This window comes from Chelmon rostratus, chromosome 1 (genome assembly GCF_017976325.1).
Source record: "Chelmon rostratus isolate fCheRos1 chromosome 1, fCheRos1.pri, whole genome shotgun sequence".
Lineage (NCBI taxonomy): Eukaryota > Metazoa > Chordata > Actinopteri > Chaetodontiformes > Chaetodontidae > Chelmon > Chelmon rostratus.
Genome location: NC_055658.1, coordinates 18,900,223 through 18,920,488, shown reverse-complemented (window position 1 = coordinate 18,920,488; position 20,266 = coordinate 18,900,223). Strand labels below are relative to the sequence as shown.

Below are 20,266 nucleotides of genomic sequence, written 5' to 3'. Positions count from 1 at the left end.
ATCCAGTGTTTGGTAAAACACCACAAATCCTCCTCCCTCTTATCCTCTGATGTTTTCTAACGTTTAACTTCACTACTGTATTTCTGTGAAAGTCTGCAGATCTCATCTCGTCACCGCCCACTGTGAGTCATTTATTTGACACGAATTTGGAAGAGGATGAAAAAGGGCCTCAGTTAAATCTGTGCTTATCTATTTCAAGGCACAGCGGCGCAGTAATCCCAGTTCTGTTCCTTAAATCCTCTGGACATCTCTTAAAGATACACTTTTAGGGTTTTTTTTTAGATGTCTGTCTACGTGGCAGTTCTGGTCGACTAATGAATATCTCCTTGTTCCTGCTGTCAATGATCACTCTTTGTGACTACAGGTATGTGAAAGGAATTCAGTCTTACTAAAGCTGTCTTTTTTGTCTACCTCTATCAGCCAGTCCAGGGTTTTGACTATGCCAAGCAGCACCTGGGCCAACAGGGAGGGGATGAGGAGACCCTGCCTGTCAGTCAGGATACCTTAGTGATGTCCCTCCAAATTCGGGACACACCACTCTCACTAGAAAAAGCCCTGCAACAAGACGGAACAGCCAATAAGAAAAGCCTCACCACTGACAAACACAAAAGGTATCATACAAGTCTACGCATATTCACCTCCTCTGCTGTACTCTGTGTCATCAAAACAATCCAACGGTGTGAAAAGAAGATCTTTTTAACTTAACCACAACTTGAGACAATTTTCATGTTTTCAGAGACATAGCTGGAGATTGAAGAGTACAATACTTTTATTATAATAAGCAGCATCCAGGTGATGTTGGCCTGAGAATAAAGTTTTACCATGTCGTATTGATATTCAGTCTAACAGAGGATGGGTTTTGTTTTAATTTGGAGATAACACTAATCACTGTGCATGATTATTATTTGTGATAATAACATCACTAATAACATTATCACATTGAATTAAAGTCTATTTCCAAAATAGTTTTAATAAAAAAGATTCATCATTGTGGTCTTTCAAAAACCATCAATGGCACAAAAGCCAGAGAGGAGACAGTCAAAGGTTGTTTAAATTACATACCTGCTTGTCCTTCGATTAGTGCAAGTTAAGGTTTTAGCTTAAGTTCCTAGTTAATCATTTTTTCATCTTGAGATAAGAAAGCTCGTTTTCTCGTAATAACAGGTTGATTTATCTTCTTATCTCAAGACTAGAAAAAGTATTTTTCTCAAGAATTTGAAAACAAGTGTCTGGTTTGTTTGAGTTGCATCGTTAAAGAGACAGTTTCTCCCACTGTCCACATAGCAAGACGTCACCTGTACGCTACTCAAATGAAAACAGATCAGTCTGATGCACTCGTCAGTAATGGCTACTCCTTGAACTGAGAGTTTTAGATGTGATCGGTCGCTACAGTTGTCAAGACACCATCTATGCATTCCTTATCTCTGATAATAAGAGGAAGCAACATTTTGTTTTATTATGATAACAGATTGATTATCTCATTAACTCAAGATAAAAAACTAAAATAATTGCGAGCATGGATGTTCTCAGCCTCTGTAGCAGATGATGTGCACAACAGTTTTTCGACATAGCCTACTGGTGGAAACAGCATCCAATATTCAGGCCTTTGGGTGCAGGTTTCCCATGGCAGCAGGTGACTTACTTACTGATACTGCTGTGAGACATGTTCAGTAGCATAAGTTATCATCTATCAGCAGTTTAAGCCAACATCCAGCAACTAGGAGGGCTTATTGTGTGGTCAGGTTTGCGTTCCACTCAGAAAGTGGAAGCCAGCTGGCCTGTCTTGCTGACATTTGCAACAATGCAAAAAGCAGCTAACTCGGATGCTGCAGACATCTGAATGCAAATAAGCACAATATTCATTTTCTAACCAGGTATCATTGTTCTGTCTTTCATCAGCTTTAGCTCTATTTGTCACAGTTCACATGTTCACATGTTAGAAGGTAACATGTTGCATCCTCAAACAGATGATAATAAGATGAATTTCAATTTATTCAGAAATCTTTTAAGGGTTGTTTCTCTAATGGAGACTGGAGGCCACCAGGCAGTGCATTTGCTGACAGTATGTGTGTACTATCTCAAGAATTGCACCACTGCTCTGTCAGAGAGCCCCAGGGTCACATCAAGAGAAGCAGGATGATAAAACGCAAAGGTCCCCCCAGCCCTGTTGTCTGTCCTCATTCTACCCTGATGCTGTGATAGGCAGTCATTAGTAGAGTTCGCTGTATGGACAGGTGATATTGACCATTTTCCTCATCCAATGGTTTGTAGCACTGTTTCAGAAATTAATTGCCATGTTAAATAATGTTAAATTATTTAATCAAGGAGCGCAAAAGGGTGTAATTTTTCAAGGCCGTGCAGGATAATGAAATGTCAAATGAAATGTATGTGACAGAATTGGGAATCTATAGTCTGGAGGTCCTGCTGTAATGAGGCAGCAAAAGTTTTTAATTTCTTATTTACCAAACTGTTCCTCAAGTTTCCTCAAGTCTTTGTTCATCAGGGTTTATCTGGTTTTCAACCAGCTATAGCCTGGTTGACTTTAGCCAGCCACACAAGGTTATACAGCATCTCAGTTTTCTCTTTGAAATATAGATCTGGAAAACATCCAGTGAGAATGCATTAAGCCCAACACATCTGCAGCAGATCAATCGGTGATCTACTGTATGTTGAGTACCTGAACCAGGAGAGCAGTTATCTGTGCATGGTGTGTTTTTTACCTCAGTTTTGCTCAGAAACTGATTTTGGCCAGTAATTTGGAGAACATTTCTAGAGCAGTCACCATGTTTTTCCAGTTTAATAATAAAGTACATTAGTAGATATATATTTATCTACTGTACATCGCATGCTTTTCATCATATACAGTAGCTAGCTGGGAAAAGCAGCCCTCCTGCAAGAGCTGCATGGTTTTAGTTCTCTGCTTGACGCCAAGACCACTGACAGACGAGCGAATGTTCATTCAATCGCACATAGGTTCACATTTCACAGCTGATGTCTGAGTGAGTTGATGCTTGTGAGATGATGCTGTGAATTTGCATTTATAGAAGCTATTATTTAATTTCAAAAGATGATGAGCATGCTACGATGCTGGTATGCAGCATCTGAAGTCATTTGTACTAAGACACACAACTGTTAGCCTGTAAACACCAACAGAGGCTCAAATGTACAACCCTCTCAAAGAGCCAGTGTAAATACATGTAAATGTACACCTCAATTAGTTATCACACATCGCACGTCTTTGTTGAGCCTGTGACTGTTGCGTGGAGTCGGCTCTCTGCAGCACCGCCTCGACGGGAGCAGGGAGGGCAGCCGCTGTTCCTCTCTCTCTCGTTAGCTGTTATCATTTTTACCAGACAATTAGGGGATAGACCACGGTGCTTTGATGTCACTGTCAGCCTCGTGGACCTCTGAGCTGCTGCTTCATCAGCTCTAATTCCAACTGCACTACAGCGTTTGAAGCTAGCGTAACACGAATTGGATAAAGCAATTGTTTGTCCAATTAATGGAAGAAGCGGTCTTGCTTCACGTCGCTTGCGCACTGATTTTGAAACATGCACAACACATATTTAAGCATACGTCCACAATGCCACACGTGGTACATAATTTATTAATGAAAATGTGCAGATAAATGTACAAAACATACAAAACAGGCAGTGCGTAGTGATGGTTTTAATAATGACCACACAAGAAGAAGAAGAATAATACATTTTGTTTGCTGGACTCCAGCTTGAGAGATGGAGAGAGAGGAAGGTGAGGTTGTTAAAGGGAGGGATGACATAACCTGGCTGTGAGCCCAGCTTCCGGAGAGCTCACCGCCTTTCCTGTTGCTATGGTTACTTGCAGCAAGTTGCCGAGTGAGGACGGTTCCGTCATCAGCAACGAATCAGAGAAGCTGAATTCCGGCAGGGGCTTGACAGTGCTGAAAGTCACAGCACAGCAGAAACTGACAAAGGAGGAGACGCGCAAGAGGGACGGTGAGAGTCACACGCTGATGCAAATACAAATAATATATTCCACAGCTCTGCTGCAGACAAGGTCAGGCGTGTCACAAATGCCAAAAATCTTTCCCCATTCTCTCCTGCATGGAACACTTTCCCAGTCTTGTGTTTCTCATGCACACAGGTTGCCCACTGCCACTGCAGCAGACAGAAAGGTAGCCACTCAGCATTAAGCAGAGATGGACCCGATGAATATGCATGAGACAGACACTCTGCTGACATGATACAGTATGTCAGACCAGTGGATGCTGTGTGACAGACCGGCAGAAACACACACACGCACACATTCACTTATGCAAAAATGCAAAAAGGCCATATGAAGTCACACAAATCTTCGTCTCTTCTAAGATGGAGAGCAAGTAAAAGACGTTGAACTATTCGATGTGCTATTCTCATCCACTGAAGCTAAATGTTCCACATGTGGTGGGCGTGAGTCAGATTAATCAAATTCACATACTCTGCTTGTAAATTGGCTCGAGCTGGCTAGATTATGATTTTCTTAATGGGTGGATTTGAATTATTCATCAGCTGAGTTAAGGGAAAGTAGAATTGAATCCAGTTTGTCTGATGTCAGATAAGGAATGAAAGTGCAAAGTCAGTTTCTTTCATCTATCACAGAGATGCATCGGCACAACCTTTGAAGCCAACGCTATCTTTGTGATCTATTGTCTGTCCACCACTTCATTTGCTGACGCAGACGACTGATGTTTGACATAATCCCACAGTGTCAGCCTGAGAGAGAGAGAGAGAGAGAGAGACAAAGAGGGAGGGTGACAGTCTTTGACTGACAATGTAATGATTAGAGGTATTTGTAGTCTCTTTGTGAGTGAACTCCCTCTCTGTTCTTCAGATCCATATGACACCTCCTCTGGCTCCCTGCAGCTCATTTCCATAAAGCCCATGGCGGCTCAGCCCAACTACTCGCACCCTGCGTCCTCTGACCGCAGCCAGGACTCAGCCGTCGTCAACGGAGAGGTGATGCACGTGCACACGTCAACTCAGAAGTGCTCAGACTTACAAGCACAGATGCACAAACGCAGACATGAGCACAGATGCACAAATGTATCAAAAACTTGTTTTGTCTCACAATTTTTAATATGACACATTTCTCAACAGTATTTGTGTTTTCTCACTGGGTTACAGACGAAAGGTCCAGACGATCCAATCCAGTAAAACATTTAATCCAAAACACTATGATAGTCTACAGAACAATGTTTTACCATCTCAAATTAGCCGGCGACGTGCTAATCTTCCATTTACTCTCTGTTATAGCTCCAGTAAGGAGTGACCTTTTGATGGACAGCTCACTTGACCAAATATGATCTTACATGTCATGTCCACAGCCGATCATAGCCAAGAAGAGACGGAGTGCCTCATTCTCTTCTTTTGTGTAAAGATCGAGCCGGTTTCGACCGATTGTGCAGATGACTGACCCTTCGTAAAGCCAATTAAATTCCAAAAACGATGATATGCAGCTTCAGTGTGTAACTTACAGGCAAATTGAGGAATTCATTGCAAATAGGGATATTACACACGGTTTGAAGTTATAATTATAGTAAATGGCCTCAGACTGAAGATATATCGTATAAATATAAGTATAGATATGGAATAAACTAACATGTGGCCTAAGTATACATTGCCTGAATATAGATATAGTTATTTATCTAGATAGATATAGTAAATTATCTTCTTTTGAGAACCATTAGACATACCATTAGAAGAAAGTATGTAAAATTCTAGTATTTATGCAATCATTTTCTGTGGTATTGTTATCAGTTTTTATTGAACTTGGACTAGTTCAAGGCTTCATGCTGTGGTTCGATTGTGTTTGGCAGCTAATAAGTCCCAGATACAGTAATCCGCAAGCATCTATTTCCAAAAAAAAATTATTCACGTGGGAAAGAAGTAGCCTTCAGTGTTTTAAAACTTCTATTACTTAATGCCAGTAGCTCAGTGATTAGATCAGTGATTCTAACTGCTGGGGTTAAAACTTCAAAGTGCTACATTTCAAAAGAGACCAAGACCATGCATGTACTCCAAATGGTTCAATAACAGCTTTGGGTGTGCCTTGGAAAGTAGTTTTAGGCTGGAAGGCAGGAATGAGAAGGGAGCGACATTTGAATCAAAATGTAATGACAAGTGTGCAGTTGTTTGCGTGTGTTGCCAGACCTGTCAGTCAGATCTGATTAAACCACAACCATACAGTCCTGATAAAGCAGATTAGCTGACTTTTTTTAATGTTAAACTCTAAATAGATAACAAGTAAGGAGGGTTTTCTTTCCACTACCTGCTCATCTAAAGCTGAATATTAATTAATAAGGAGAAATCCTGAAGATTTGAAACCAAACCAAACCTTTTTTCTTTTTATGGAAGAGAACTTACAGAGTCCTTTTAAATTAGTTACATGATTTGTGGCATTGTATAATTTCACCTGATGGAGCTCTGACCTCTGATGATGACATCAGATATATCAGGTGTTAAAATATCAGCTTTTAAAACTCAAAAGGATTTTCTTGCAGCACAGTAATTCTAAACACATTCCTGTCCCTCCTGTACTTTAGAAAATGATTTCTTTGGGGGTATATTTTAAGCTGATTTAAATGTTAATCCACAGAAAATGATATAGTACAAACTTAACAGTAAATCAACTTTTATCACTAGATCAAAGAACTGAAAACAATTGGTTCAGTAATAAGATGAGCCACACTTTTTTCATTCGTTATTTTCATTATTCTTTCACTACATCAGTGATTCCGAAGCAATGTAATAAACACGGAAAAATAATAAATATGTTCTGAATCTGTCTAGCCGTGATTATTGCACAACAGTTTCATTTCCAGAGCTCATTATTCTCATGAACCCGCTGATCTTTCATCCACACATGCCTTTTAAGACAAAGCAGTCTTACCACACACCTTGTGTCTGTCTGCGGTCTCATCTCCCTGTGTCTCTCTGCATCCCGCACTCTTTCCTCTCTGCAGGTGAACTTGGCTCTGAAGCAGAAGTCAGACATCGAGCACTACAGGAACAAACTGAGGCTGAAGGCTAAGCGGAAGGGCTATTATGACTTCCCCTCCACCGACGGCAGCAGCAGCGGCCGGGCCCTGGCGCAGAGGCAGCGGCACGGCCATGAGAGGGCAGCCGGTGAGCATGGCAGACCACTGGAGCCTGATGATGAGCGAGGTTCCACTTATGTCAAGTCTCACAGGAGGTGAGGGGAGAGTGGGAAAGCAGGTGGAACCTGGGTTTGGCTGAGTGTAAACAGAAAAGAAAATCCATGCTTACTTAAGAGTGTGAGGATACAGTTGGGCATGGTGCAAGTGACGTGGCATTTCCTGTTGGTTGATTGGGCTTCTAACCGCCGCCAGTTATCCATTCCAGCTGACATCTGCCTTGCCCAATTAGCTTATAGATAAGTAAAACTGTCTCCTCTAATGTCGTCATTATCCTGTCTTAGTAGGCAGTGAGAGACCCATCAGGCCTGTCTGATTAGTTTGATCCAAGTCCTGAGCTTCCATCAGGGAGATAAGAGGATTGGCAGGGTGTCGTACAGACCACTCCGCTGGTTCTGTCCTGCTGCTTGTGCTTTACAGATGCACATAAAGATGGACAGGGTCTTTGGTTCTCTTAGCAAGGGGGGAAACATCCTTTTTACATAAGATTTCATCATTCTAGCCTCCATAGTGGAAAGCAACATTTGAATTTTGGCTTGTGTGTTGACTTAGTGAAGGGTTGAATATACCTGCTACCAGCTATGTACTGTTGAAACTACTGACAATGACGCATCTTTGTCATCGTCAGTCTCCTTTTTGTCATTGTTCTGTTTTGCTAGTTGCTTTCAGTATTGCATTTTGCTGTGCAATACCTCAAGGATATCCTCATACCTGATTCAGCTCTTTTACTTGATGTCCTTACGAGATACCCTAACATACTGCATCGATTTGGTCTGCATCGCAGCTTTATGTAGCTCTTTGAAAGGGAATCACATACATTCCCCCACTGTGTTCTCCACCACCTCCGCATCCCACCCACCTTTCCCCACAGGCACTCTGAAACCATGGCTGAAAGTAAGAAAGCTGAATTGAAAGGATTTCAATTGACAACAACTATACCCCAGGTCTGATGTGTACTAAACCCACTCTTTACTCAAATTGGCAGGCACTCCCAGGTAGGGCAGACGGCCTATCGCAGCAGACAGAGTCTGAGTAGTCCCAGTCCTGGAGGAACAGAGATGGACCTGCTTGTTATGAGAGAGAGACCCAGGAAAGGCATTCGCAACAGCGGCTATGATGTGAGTCACATGTCATCACCCACTGACCCCTGCCTCCCAACAACTACTCTAACAAAATGATTGACAGAGCAACTCTTTGTTGGTGCTTTTTAAATCACATTAGATCATTTTCAATGTAGACGGCTGATGCACACTTTACATACCAGCAAGTGTAACTTCAATTTGTCAATCACATACAAACTTTTAGCTTATTATAAGTTTTAATGATGTGCTGCAGATGTACGATGCAAATACGAATATGTGAACATTTGTATGCATATGTGCTTGTTACCAGATGTACATGATAATTTTAAAAATGTGTTAAAAAACCCAATGGCACTGTTTTGAGTGCAGTGAGATGGAATGTAAAAATAGACAAGATCATTATCAATCAGAGCTTGTCAGTGCTAAATCTGTGCTTTATTGCCCCATTTAAGACACAGCCACTGAAAATCACACATATTCTGCTCAGGTGTGGTTTCATGTGTGCCACAGCAAGCTGAGAGAAGAGAGGCGGCTCATTCATAATAAAGAGTGAAGATATATAAGGTCCTGTCGTTTTGATATGTAATGCGTCTCAGGATGGCTGGTGTATGCCTCCACTCTTTTATTGTTCCATTATCGCTCAGTGTACGGCTCTTTCTCTCATGAATACTAGCATGTGAGCTCCAAAGAGTAATGGAGCACACCATTCCTGAAAAGTGTTTTTATTCTGAGCTGTCCTTTTGTAAAAAATATGAGCAGCGATAGAAGTATTTCACTGAACTGCCACTGACCTGCCAGCCACTTTGACCAGACACAGCAGGAGTAAACACAGGTGTAACTGGCTGTGGTATTGATGTGCTGGTTCACTGGTATGACTTACTGGGACACTGGGAAACTAAATGTCAGTATATGAACCTGTGCTTTTCTTACTAAATGTCAGCTAGGAAAATAGCCTTGTGTTTCTGATTTAGGTATATCAATCTCTTGGGATGACACAGTGCCATCATGAGCAAAATGCCACAAGTCTCAACATGACAAACTTGAAAATTATGTTACAAACGACTCTTGACAGGCTCTACAAATTGAGATTTTCTGGAGAAACACTAGTTCCTCGGTTTGTACCTGTGTGGCTAAACTCGCCAACTGTTCAGCTCCGTTAGAAAATATGGTACAATAGCCAGTACAAGCCACACAGTCCTTTTTCCCGGCCCTGTTGATTACAATGGGACTAGTGCAGCTGCAGGCCCCATCACTGCAGATGCAAGTCTCTGCCGTTCCGTGTTGCAGGGGGGGCTGATTTATGAGGTGCACTACGCTAGCTCTCCTGTGGCTACCCTCTGTTCGAACAGGAAGTAGGGCAGCCTTGACTCGTATTCATTTATCACTGAATATGAGGACTGGATAGATGGAAACAGAGGATGGGAGAGGGTGAAAGAGTAGAGGGCACGGAAAAGATGGAGGGACTTTCAAAAAAAAGTGAGAATTAACATGGAAAAGATGGTGTGAGTTAGCAGGTGAATAAGACGCAGAGGAGAAAGAATGATGGTTATATCATATACTGTGTCAGAAAGAAAAAGCAAAATAGATAGAAAAAAAGCACCTTCCAGCTATTGTTGGAGTATAGAAGAGTGCAGGTGAGCACTTCCTGAAACTGCCTGGTTCTGCTGCTGAACACACTGTGTAGCACCGCGGGATCCGACTCCTCCAGCCGACTTACCTCACAAACTCTGAGTAACATTCGACAGCCTCTTCTAGCTCAGTCAGCAGCTTGTCAGCAGCCCACTGAGAGAATGACAGGAGGCATTATAGAAGTTGCAATTTTTCAGCTTTCTCAGGTTGTATCTGTTAATATCCCGCTTATTCAACGAGGGGAGGTTTCATTTCCCAATATATGATCCAGGTGTAAATCAGAACATGCTTCCCCAGGTGGCGGCTGCTGCAGATTCATCCGCACAAGCCATCGCCATAAAACTACAGGGCGCTTACTTAAAATTGTGCCCAAGTTTCACATTTCCTTTTATTTTGAATTCACAGCAATGCATCCCTCTCTCTTGTGTACGTGTTTCGATGCATTTCAGACTGAGCCTGAGTTGATTGAGGAGACGAATGTTGACCGTTTAATGGGGCCGCGGGGATACATGTATGGCCGCGGCTTGAAAGGCCACTCAGAGACGTCCACTCTGAGCTCACAGCCGTCCATTGATGAAGTGCGACAGCAGATGCACCTGCTGCTGGAGGAGGCATTCAGCCTGGCTTCGGGGGGCCAGTCCACATCCGGAAGGCACTCCCATCACCACCACCCACCTCCTGACCACTACAGCCATGCACCGCCTCCCCTCCCCTACGCAGATGTGGTGACCAGCGCCCCAGGTACAATGAGCTGTGGACGGGGAGGCCTGCAGTGGGTACCATCTTATGGTGCAGATGTGTATCAGTGCAGCCTGCCCAAACCGGTAAGTGGGATGAGATTATTTGCCCTCTCTTGAGAACTGCGATAGAGTTCTAACCTTAAATGCCTTTCGCTATCTTAAGGCCTTTCACTTCACCCAGCTCCCTGAGATGGCCATGGGTTCTCCTCCCCCTTTACCACCTCGCAATGGACCTCCTCCTGGGACCTCTTTAAGACGGTATGGCTGAATAGGTCTCTCTCACACACACATGCAGATGCAGGCAGACACACACACACAATGTGTGTGGCATCCCAAAGTCCATCAGATATTCCACATTTATTCACATTCAAATTCATATTGAGGGACTAGATATTCACTAGGTAATGTGCTGTGGCCAGGGTGATTTTAGGCCTCGTATAAATTTGAATATTGAACTAGTGCATTGGGAGATGGCAAGAATGTTAATGAGCTACTCACTTTTACACACTGAGTGTGTCTGCCATCTAGTGTTACTGGCCAAGTACTTCAGTGACTCTGGTTTATTCCTCCAATTTAGTTCCACTTCTGACTTGGGGCCTAAGGGAAGGAGCTCAGAGACATCTGTCGCTGAAATGCAGAGTCAACATGACAACAACCCATATGGGCCAACTACTAGAGCAGCACTTCCATCTATCACTGCGGAGCAGCCTGTGTCCAACTACTCAGGTAAGCATATGCCAAGTTGACCTAACCAAAGTAACCCATGATGTGCATTGTGCAGTGAATGTCAGTCTCTTCTCCTGTGTAGGAAACCCAATAACAGCCGTGTACGCCATCCCAGCCACCAGGCCCGGCTACTCAGAATACTTTGTCTCCACACCACCCACCTCCTACCACAGTCCCTCCTGGATGTCCTATCCACCTGAGCCTGAGGATGTGCCGCCACAGTGGGCAGACTCTGTAAGGAATACCATTTTGTTTGCTTAGGAAGCACCCAATCTGACTAAAAAATTAATAAGAAAATAGCTGAAAGATGAGCAGTTTGTAGTGGTAGAGTGACATGGCCAGATGTCTTGATGGAAATGGGACAGTCTCAGATTTTAAGGATTTGTCCCAGTGCCCCAGCAGCGCTTTGTCCTAATAATCAGACCTTTGACTTTCTTGCAGAATGAAGGCTATATCCAGCAGATTAGAAAAGTCCTCTGAAAAAAACTCTTTCTCTCTCTTGTTAGTGTAGTAGTTGTAAATTTAGACTCAATCAGTGAGCATTATTTTAGACTCTTACTGAGGCTACAAAAGGCCAGAGTTCTGGCTTTATATGTGCGTAATAAGTATACATTATAATGAGTACAGACTAGTAAAAATATGAAAATGAATGTTGTAATTGTTGTAGAGTGTTCTAACACTCCACCCTCATTCCCTGGTTGTTAGGATGTTATAGGAAGGCTGTAACTCCTGGTCACCCTACAGAGCCAGAAAGTGAGCTGTAGCAGTGCAACTGCTCGGGCTAAAAAGCTATAAACCCTCAGAAACACAAACTGGGGAGATTAGCAGGGAAACATATGTGTGTAGGTGAGGTCTATATTAAAACATTGTGTTTTCGAAGGCCATCTCACGATGGCACCAACAATGATTCAAAGTCTTTTTGTGCTCATGTTCCTATCTACCCTTGAAAAGGACTTAGCGCATCCTCCAACCCTCTCCTCTGTTTTTCATTGAAATAAGGCGGGCTCCATTCGTTCTGTCTGATCTGTTATAACCCCTGTGACCCTCCCTCCCCTCCCCTGCACAGGACTCTCCTTGTTTGTATGGAATGTTCTGTTTTTCTTCCCTGTCTGTCTGCCTGTTTCAACCAGATGCCTTCACGCAGTGTCTTTTTGCAGAACCAGTGTCATTTAGAAACCATTTGCTGATCTGAATTATTGGCTGCCGTTGAGTGGACAACAAAATACCGGGGTAGTTGAGACCATTTCCTAAATGAACACCTATTTTACTTTTTTACTTTTTTTTTCATTTCTTGTGGTGTAAATCTGACACTTCTGAAGATTTTCTATCAACATTCAAAACTAGTCCATTTTGGAGTTCAAACACTGTTTGAACCGAAGTCCATTTCAGTATCATATAGTCGTACCGTAGATCTCCACACTACATTACTTTCCCTGTTATTTTGGTTAATTTATAATAGTTTTCCCAGATATAGCTGTGTATATTTTCCCGTATCACCCATTTAATTTTTTAAAAATAGTGTTGCAAGAGAAAATGTTCACTCAGCAAAATAAAAAGTTTCGCATATGCTGTATCCTTCTAATTTTCTAATTGGCAGCCATTATTTTCGAGGGTGGTAATAACATGAAGTTACTGTATTGCTGATTTCATGTCTACCCTGTTTTCCAGTTGCCCCTGCCTGGGTATGTTGAGGCTTTTCCTCATCCTCGCTATCCACAGGGGAGCCCCACCAGGCTGCCCCTGCAGTATAACCAGGCACTGGAGCAGCCGCCCACTGCCCCTAGCACAGGTTCCCAGCAAAGCCTGCCCCAGGTGGTGAAGGACATGGACAGCATGCCCCTGAGCAGCCTCTCCACCTCTGCACTCGTGCAGGCTATCCGGCAGGAGGTGGCCAAGCTGGCGAAGAAGCAGAACGACATGTTTGAGTTCTAGTTTTAATTCTGCCCCCATTTGTGCAGGAGATGGTTAACTGTGCATTGGTCTTCATCAGAGGCACACAAAGGTGGCACTCCTTCAGACTGATTTTTGATGTTTGTACTGTAAAATGGACTGATCTTCTTTACCCACTGATTTCCTTTCACACGCCATTGGTGTTTTGCAGCTCCTGACTTAAAGGAACAGACAAGATTATATTTTTCTTTGTTTGTTTTTGTTTTTTTTCTAGAAAAAAAATGCCATTCTCTATTGATGATGTCTCAAGTAAGTAACATGCATCTCTTCTTTGTAGATATGTCAATAGGATATGCTAAATATGGAAAATTTTTTCCAGGATTAGACATTTTTGTGAATCAGTATCAATTGTGAGGAGAGAAAAGGTAGCATTATTGTTTGAACTGAGAGGACCAAATACTTCCTGTCAGATGGTTAGGTATAAACCACAGTGTATATGAGCATGTACAGTATTAGGACATCATGTATCTTATCTCCTTTGATAGACCATTTGCTTCTACATCAATATCAGGTCATTCAAGCATCCATACCATATCAAAGTACACATCACAATGATCACATAAGAACACCACAACAATAACAAAACACACTGACTGCCCTTGGTTTGTTAAAGGTTTTTAGGAATTTAGTTCCTGTTACTGTATCTGCCTTTTAAGTTGAAACCAATTGAACAATAAATCTTAAGCAGTCTCTATGAAGATGCAACTTATAGATGGAAATGTTTGCCTTTACTTGTCTGAATAGAGGGAAGCATTTGTCCTTTATCCTTTATGCAGTATTTGTTTGGGTGTCCAACTTACAGTAAACTGACTTGGTTTACATTAGTAGACATTTCTTAACAGTAATGGGTGGTTATTATAGTACTGCACTATAACAATAATTAAAGCTATGAACTTTTACTTAACTGTAAGCTGGATGGACACATAAGAGTGGCAGTTTTATACTGTGCCCACTGGTTTTAAGATGCACTGATGATTCAATGTGCATACAACCCGAAACCTTTGTCACAAAACAATTCTCGTTGCTGCTGGAACGTAACATTTCTTGTTAAGTTAAACTAGAAAGACGGTGAGTCTATTGTTTGTTCACTGGCCTTAAGACAATTTAATGGTCTCAATGGGCGCATTTCATGAATAAAAGTTCATGGAGACTATTGACCTGATGAGAGGTTCTACTGTGCATCAGTACTCTTGTTCTAAGTAGTTATAAATGCACAAACCCTGATGTCTTTGTGTAACATTGTGAATGTCTGACTGAGCATCGACTCTGATTGAGTACACAGTACAGCACAGACTACAGTCGTTTTCCAAGTGCTGTTTCAGAGGCACTGTGCTCAGTGTGAACATATCAGTGTATCATCCAGTTTGTTATGGTGCAAAGGGCATACATTTGTACTGAGACGGACATTTACCTAAAAAAAAATAATTTCATGATCATTTAATTTAAAAACTGCTGCTTCACATCATCAATCTTATCAAATTTTAAATCAGCTAGAGAGTGTATGATAGAGCAACATAACAAGCTTCCACTTACCAGGTCATAAAAACATCGGCATAAATGTCAACATGAAAAAAGACCTCAAACCGATTGAATGAAGGGCTACAAGGTACAGAGTAAAATTCTGGGCAAAATGCAGTTCATTGACAAAAATGTGCTTATAGTACATGTTAAACAAATTATCAATTCTTCTCATAGCTCCTGGAATAAAGTAGACACATGCATGCGAGAATTATTCCAGCAACGACAAGAAGTAAGTGAGGTCAACTCTTTATTTAGTGTAAGACTGGGGCATTCAAGGATCCCACTGACCTTTTTTATGACATGCTTGAGTTAGTATCTTGAAGCTGCGCTTATTTTATCTAAATCACTTAACTGACCATCCTGATCAGTTTCATCAGCCTAGTTTATTTTGTCTGTTTTTGAAATCAGACTCAGGCCACCACACCAGGCAGTGCACAAATTAAAACTATGAACTTTTCAGTAAAACTCCTGTGAAACAAAAGTCGTTAAGTCATTGCACACATGAAAGGAATTCATCTGTCTCAGAAAAAGGCTCATACTCATATTTCACTGTGGCATAAAGGCCTGCAATAGGTTATGATGAATTCCTAATGCTGAACTGCTTGGGAATGGGAAGCAAGACTGACTGCAGATGAGTGCATGTAAGCCTGTTGCAGGTGTGCTGCAATATGTTTGCATAAAGATTCAGATGGCATAGATTACCTACTTTTACTGTGGTATTGCGAATCACACGGAATGCTTTGCTGATTATTAAAATCAATGCTGTCGTAAGAAAGCTGCCAGTTGTGACGTATGAAAGACTGCTATGAGTGAAAATGCCTTTAAATCAATATTTACTTTCGTAGAACAGTATTGCTGTTACAGCAGTCTGGGATGAATTTAGCCTTTTTGCATTCTGACTTTTGAGCAAACCTCTCCTCTCTTCTTTTATACTCATGCCTGTTGGTGTGTAAGTAGGTATAAGGACATGCTGTACGTCTTAAACTGAACAAGAACTTTGTTGTTGCTTGTTTTCCCAAGATTCCTTTTACCCATTATTCAGCGGAGCACTTAATGTCTTAAGAACTGTACTAAATACAGTTAAACCATTTTTGTGTATACCAGAAGTGAACACCTTTCCACATTCTCATGCTGGAAAACTTAGCGATATTAAATAAAAGGGTTTTAGGTGTTTTTTTGATTTAGAAACTTGTTTTTATTCTATAAAATCAAATATGAAGTGAGCTAAATCTGTTAAAAAAATCTATGTCTTTCTGTCTTCCTGACTGGTTTTCTCATTTCCTTTTCATCTGCTTGATCTTGTTGTATTTAATGTTCCTCAGAGACTGATTTGACAGAGACCTTGAGACAGATGGCGAATGAAAGAAGTGTTAGTCTACATGATTAAAATCAAATAAAAGATTTTATCAGAAGAATCAATCATCAATCTGTGTCTTCAATACCTCTTTCTTTCTGCATGTCATTTTTCCTGATGAATATCGAGCGAGTTGAAGCAGTTGCACTGATGCTTCACTTTTACAGTCTTCCCTGGTACTTGACTATGATACTTTACTGGCAAACATCCAGTTCTCAGTTTGAACTTGCTTTTTTATTAGAAGGAAACGCTCTTGTCCGCTCCTAACTTGTGTTGTCTCTTGTGCTTCACAATCACTTCCCTGTTTTGGAGCCACTCTTTAGAAAAATGCCCAGTCTTTCAAGAGAAATAAATGTGGTTACAGTCTGGTACAAAAACAGTTCAGGTCTGGTGATTTTTTGTGTAACTTTCTTGTTCAGATTAATAAAAGGCCTAAAGTTATGCATAATCATGGCCATGGCTGCTTCGAGAGTCAGCTAGCTTCTAGGTTTCTGCAACCAGGCTTCCTCTGGCCTGCCTCAGCTCCACCCACACTCCATCTCCAGTTTTTACTGGGTAGCTGTGGGTCAAAGACTTCATCATTAAAAGCCCTGGATGTGCCTCATTATGTTCTTATCTGTCGTCTTTGCAGTGGAACTGTGACTGCTTACCCACAGGATGCAGCCACATACACACATGTTGTTCTGCCACATAAGGGTGCATGTCAGGGTCCCTGCTGTGGTGAGGACTCATGAGCTGCTAGAATGAAAGCCCATGGCAGCAGTGAAACAGTCAAAAAATAGTCCTCAACACTTTTCCTTGGCCTCAGGGGTAAACATTATGAGGTGACGGAGAGGTGTTTAGGAGACTTACACCTTCACTATAAGCTACATAATTATGTTTGCTTTAATTGTTGCTATTGCAAGGAATTATGGGACGGCATAATTTCCATTGCTTTCACAAAGGATACTCCAGTGTACCCTATGGTAAAGGAGATAAGAAAGGAAGCAATGAAGCACCTTTTTCTTAGATAATTTGACCAGCTCTCATCATGGCTGCCACTTAGATACTTAGTGGTCATTTTACTCGGTTAGGAACCCTCCTAAGGAAAAGAAAGCCCAACTTTGCATTCTGGCTGCTACAAGTTGCGGAATGCCTTCACTCTCCCCCAAACAGCGTTTTGTGGCCTGTTACAATAGTACAGTGTTTGCTGTGCAGATGCAAAAATGACAGCAAAGGCATCTCTCTAGCTGCGAATAACCTTGTTCGGCTGATGAAAGTGAGTGTGGTAAGTACCCAGTCGGTTTGTCAATACCATCTGGAAAGCGATGGGACAAAACCCACCGGTTCTGATTCAGATTCAGAAAAACTGTATTGATCCCGGCACAGACTTTCTGCTTGTCACTGGGCAAGCAGAGAGGCCTCGTGTCATCATAGTCTTCTAATGATCGGTCAGATTAGGGGACATTTCTTGGCTCCCTCAACGACCCAACTTTAGCTTTCACCCCATGACCATGGCACTCAGTTTCTCAGCAGCTGATGTAGGGGTTCAAGCACTATGGAAATGTTTGGTAAGAATTAGTGGTAATAGTTAAGTACACCCAAGAAATACTTCAGCTGTGGCTGGTTTAGGGCTCTACAATTTGTAAAAAAAAATAAATAATCAGATTGGTTTTATTTTGACAGATTGTGATTATGATTATTATTATTGAGTCACTCTTTTAGCAGACACGGTAATTTTTGCATTTAATTTTCACTGAAAGATTGAAAAATGATGATGATGTGATTTTTTCTGGGGTCTGTACCAAACAAGCAACTTCCTTATGGCCATGGGCAAGTTATCCAACTTTGACACCATGTGGGGGCTCTAGCTTTAAAATAAGGTTTGGCATCTGAATCCACATATATCTTTGCTGTGGCCCCTACAATGATGCTAAATCCTTAAACTGGCAGTCGGCATGCAAAACCCGCAGCCACATCTAACTAAAAGAAACAGAAATAAACATTTTCTTTACAAAATTCACATTACAACAAATTCATGACAGGTTCACAGTTCATTGCACTAATTATACCTTCAACTATTTATTGCAAATTAGTTATGACAGAACTCTTCTCATCCATTCCTTCTTCGGATACTAACTGTTGTAATCTCACGTCCAGCCACCAGTGGCAGCAGCGGACACAGTGCAGTTGAGCAGTATTCGAGTAGGCGAGTGAGGAAGAATTCCTGCGCCATGTTGGATATGACAACTTGTTGTGCTCGTGAGATGCGTTTGTACCGCTGTCATGGTGACCCAGAGGCCTGTCCCGTGGAAAATACGAGAGTGTTGTGCTGCTTTTTGACGACAGAAATGCCAAAACCAAGAAACGGGAAATACATTTCACAGGTGAGGAGTTTTACTGTTACGAAAGTGTTAAATTTGATATATCACAATAAGTAGCATAATCTGTATTTAAGATAACATTAAGCTAAGTGACTGTCCTGTGGTTTATGTCACATAAAGAAACAAAGATTAACATTTTTATTAAAGTAATCAGTAAGATGGTGAAAATGATTTGTAGCATATGAGCTATGGCACTTCACGTGTTGTTGTGTTAAGTAGGCCGACTTCTAAATGATCTGCTTTAAAGTGCTAAACCTGTTTCATGGCACTAACTTGGCACACGGTAACTTTTGTGTCTGAATTGTAGCTACAAACGCATAGACTTGCTTTGTGTGTAGGTTCCCATCAGATAAAAGACAGGCATGGACAGGCGCCTTGCACAAGCACTCCCCGGAAAAAACAGTTTTTTGAATAGCTATATGAGATTAAAGGTGAAATTTTATTGCTCGCCTGTCTTGTATGAACATGCAGTCACTCTTGTGCCGTTAGTTAAGATGATGTAAGTGTCCTCAGCTAACGTTATTGTTACTCTGGCTTGAACATGAGGACACTGTTGTCAATTTATTTAGAACGCTGCTACTCTCAGAACCTGAGAGAGAGCGTGCATGTCAGGCGTGCCAAACAGGCCGAGACAGCCATCATAAGTGTTCACACCCAAATTGCTCCACTTGGCCTTCATCACGTGTCATCTCAAGCAAGACACCTTTTGTTTTGAAAGGCGACACAGCTGCTGCTGCATAACACAGCAACATATAGCAAGCATAATCTCTGTATGCACCTTTTCCTTCCTGTGTACAGCAACTCGGGCCCCCAAATGAAAGTGACACCTGTGACACAAGTAAGCTGTTATCAGGAATAGGTATGGCAAGCTCAATGCCCATCAGAACAGCTAGACATGGCGTGCAGAATAATGACTCAAGATGCCATCCTGATGTGATTGATGTGCCATAGCTGCTGACAGGTATGAGTGTAAAAAAAAAACCCTGTTGTATAATTTTGACTTGAGAGGATACTCTTGTTTACTTTAGACACCAATATAACATTTATTTGACAGCTGAGTGGCAGGGAACCATATGACTGTCAAGGCAGATATAATATTGCATTTGATATTGCAATAATATTGCACTTAATATTGCAATACATGGTTACTGTTTACAGTTGTAATCAATTTGAGAAGCATATTCAGAGGGTTTCTACATGTGTGTATTCTTTTTTACCCATCACTGACATTTTGCTAGGACCTACACTTGGAAAAAGCCTTCCAAATGAGGACATCTATCCTGTATGAAGACAAGTTGATGCCACTATTTGAACAGTGCCCTGTATGCCCGAGCATGTGGACCAGCTAGCTACGTGTCAACTGAGTTCCTGCTGCTAACCTTCAGCTTGCCACTGCTGTGTGTATACCTGGATCTTTTTGTAAGGTCTCAATGGTAAGTAAATCATTTTACTCAGTAGAATCACCTGCAAGCTTACTGGTTCATAGGTATTTTTCTTGAAAGTCTTCTACTTTATACTCTTTCATTAGAATTACTTTTCTAGAGAGGTTGCAGAAAATGTAGTGACAGTCATTTTTCTTTCCAAATTTTAGAAATATCCAGGAGCCAGCTCCAAATTTAAACATTGTAATGCCCAGATGCTTTAATAGGTTTGCTGGATATTTTAATGAATTCTTACTCTAAATGCCCACATAAAGAAGAAATACCATTTAGATAAAATGACAAGGTAAA

General features: G+C 41.5%; 1 protein-coding gene across 1 annotated transcript in view; it reads left to right on the top strand.

The window, feature by feature from the left end:
- Window positions 1-13,280, top strand: part of kiaa1549lb (KIAA1549-like b) — a 56,361-nt gene extending 43,081 nt beyond the window's left edge. The window contains exons 13-22 of the mRNA XM_041942549.1: window positions 421-611; window positions 3,844-3,974; window positions 4,849-4,973; window positions 6,980-7,209; window positions 8,157-8,289; window positions 10,332-10,706; window positions 10,786-10,880; window positions 11,200-11,348; window positions 11,431-11,582; window positions 13,017-13,280. Coding sequence (XP_041798483.1) covers window positions 421-611; window positions 3,844-3,974; window positions 4,849-4,973; window positions 6,980-7,209; window positions 8,157-8,289; window positions 10,332-10,706; window positions 10,786-10,880; window positions 11,200-11,348; window positions 11,431-11,582; window positions 13,017-13,280 — 1,845 coding nt within the window. The remainder of the gene's footprint in view (window positions 1-420; window positions 612-3,843; window positions 3,975-4,848; window positions 4,974-6,979; window positions 7,210-8,156; window positions 8,290-10,331; window positions 10,707-10,785; window positions 10,881-11,199; window positions 11,349-11,430; window positions 11,583-13,016) is intronic.
- Window positions 13,281-20,266: the final 6,986 nt, after the last annotated feature.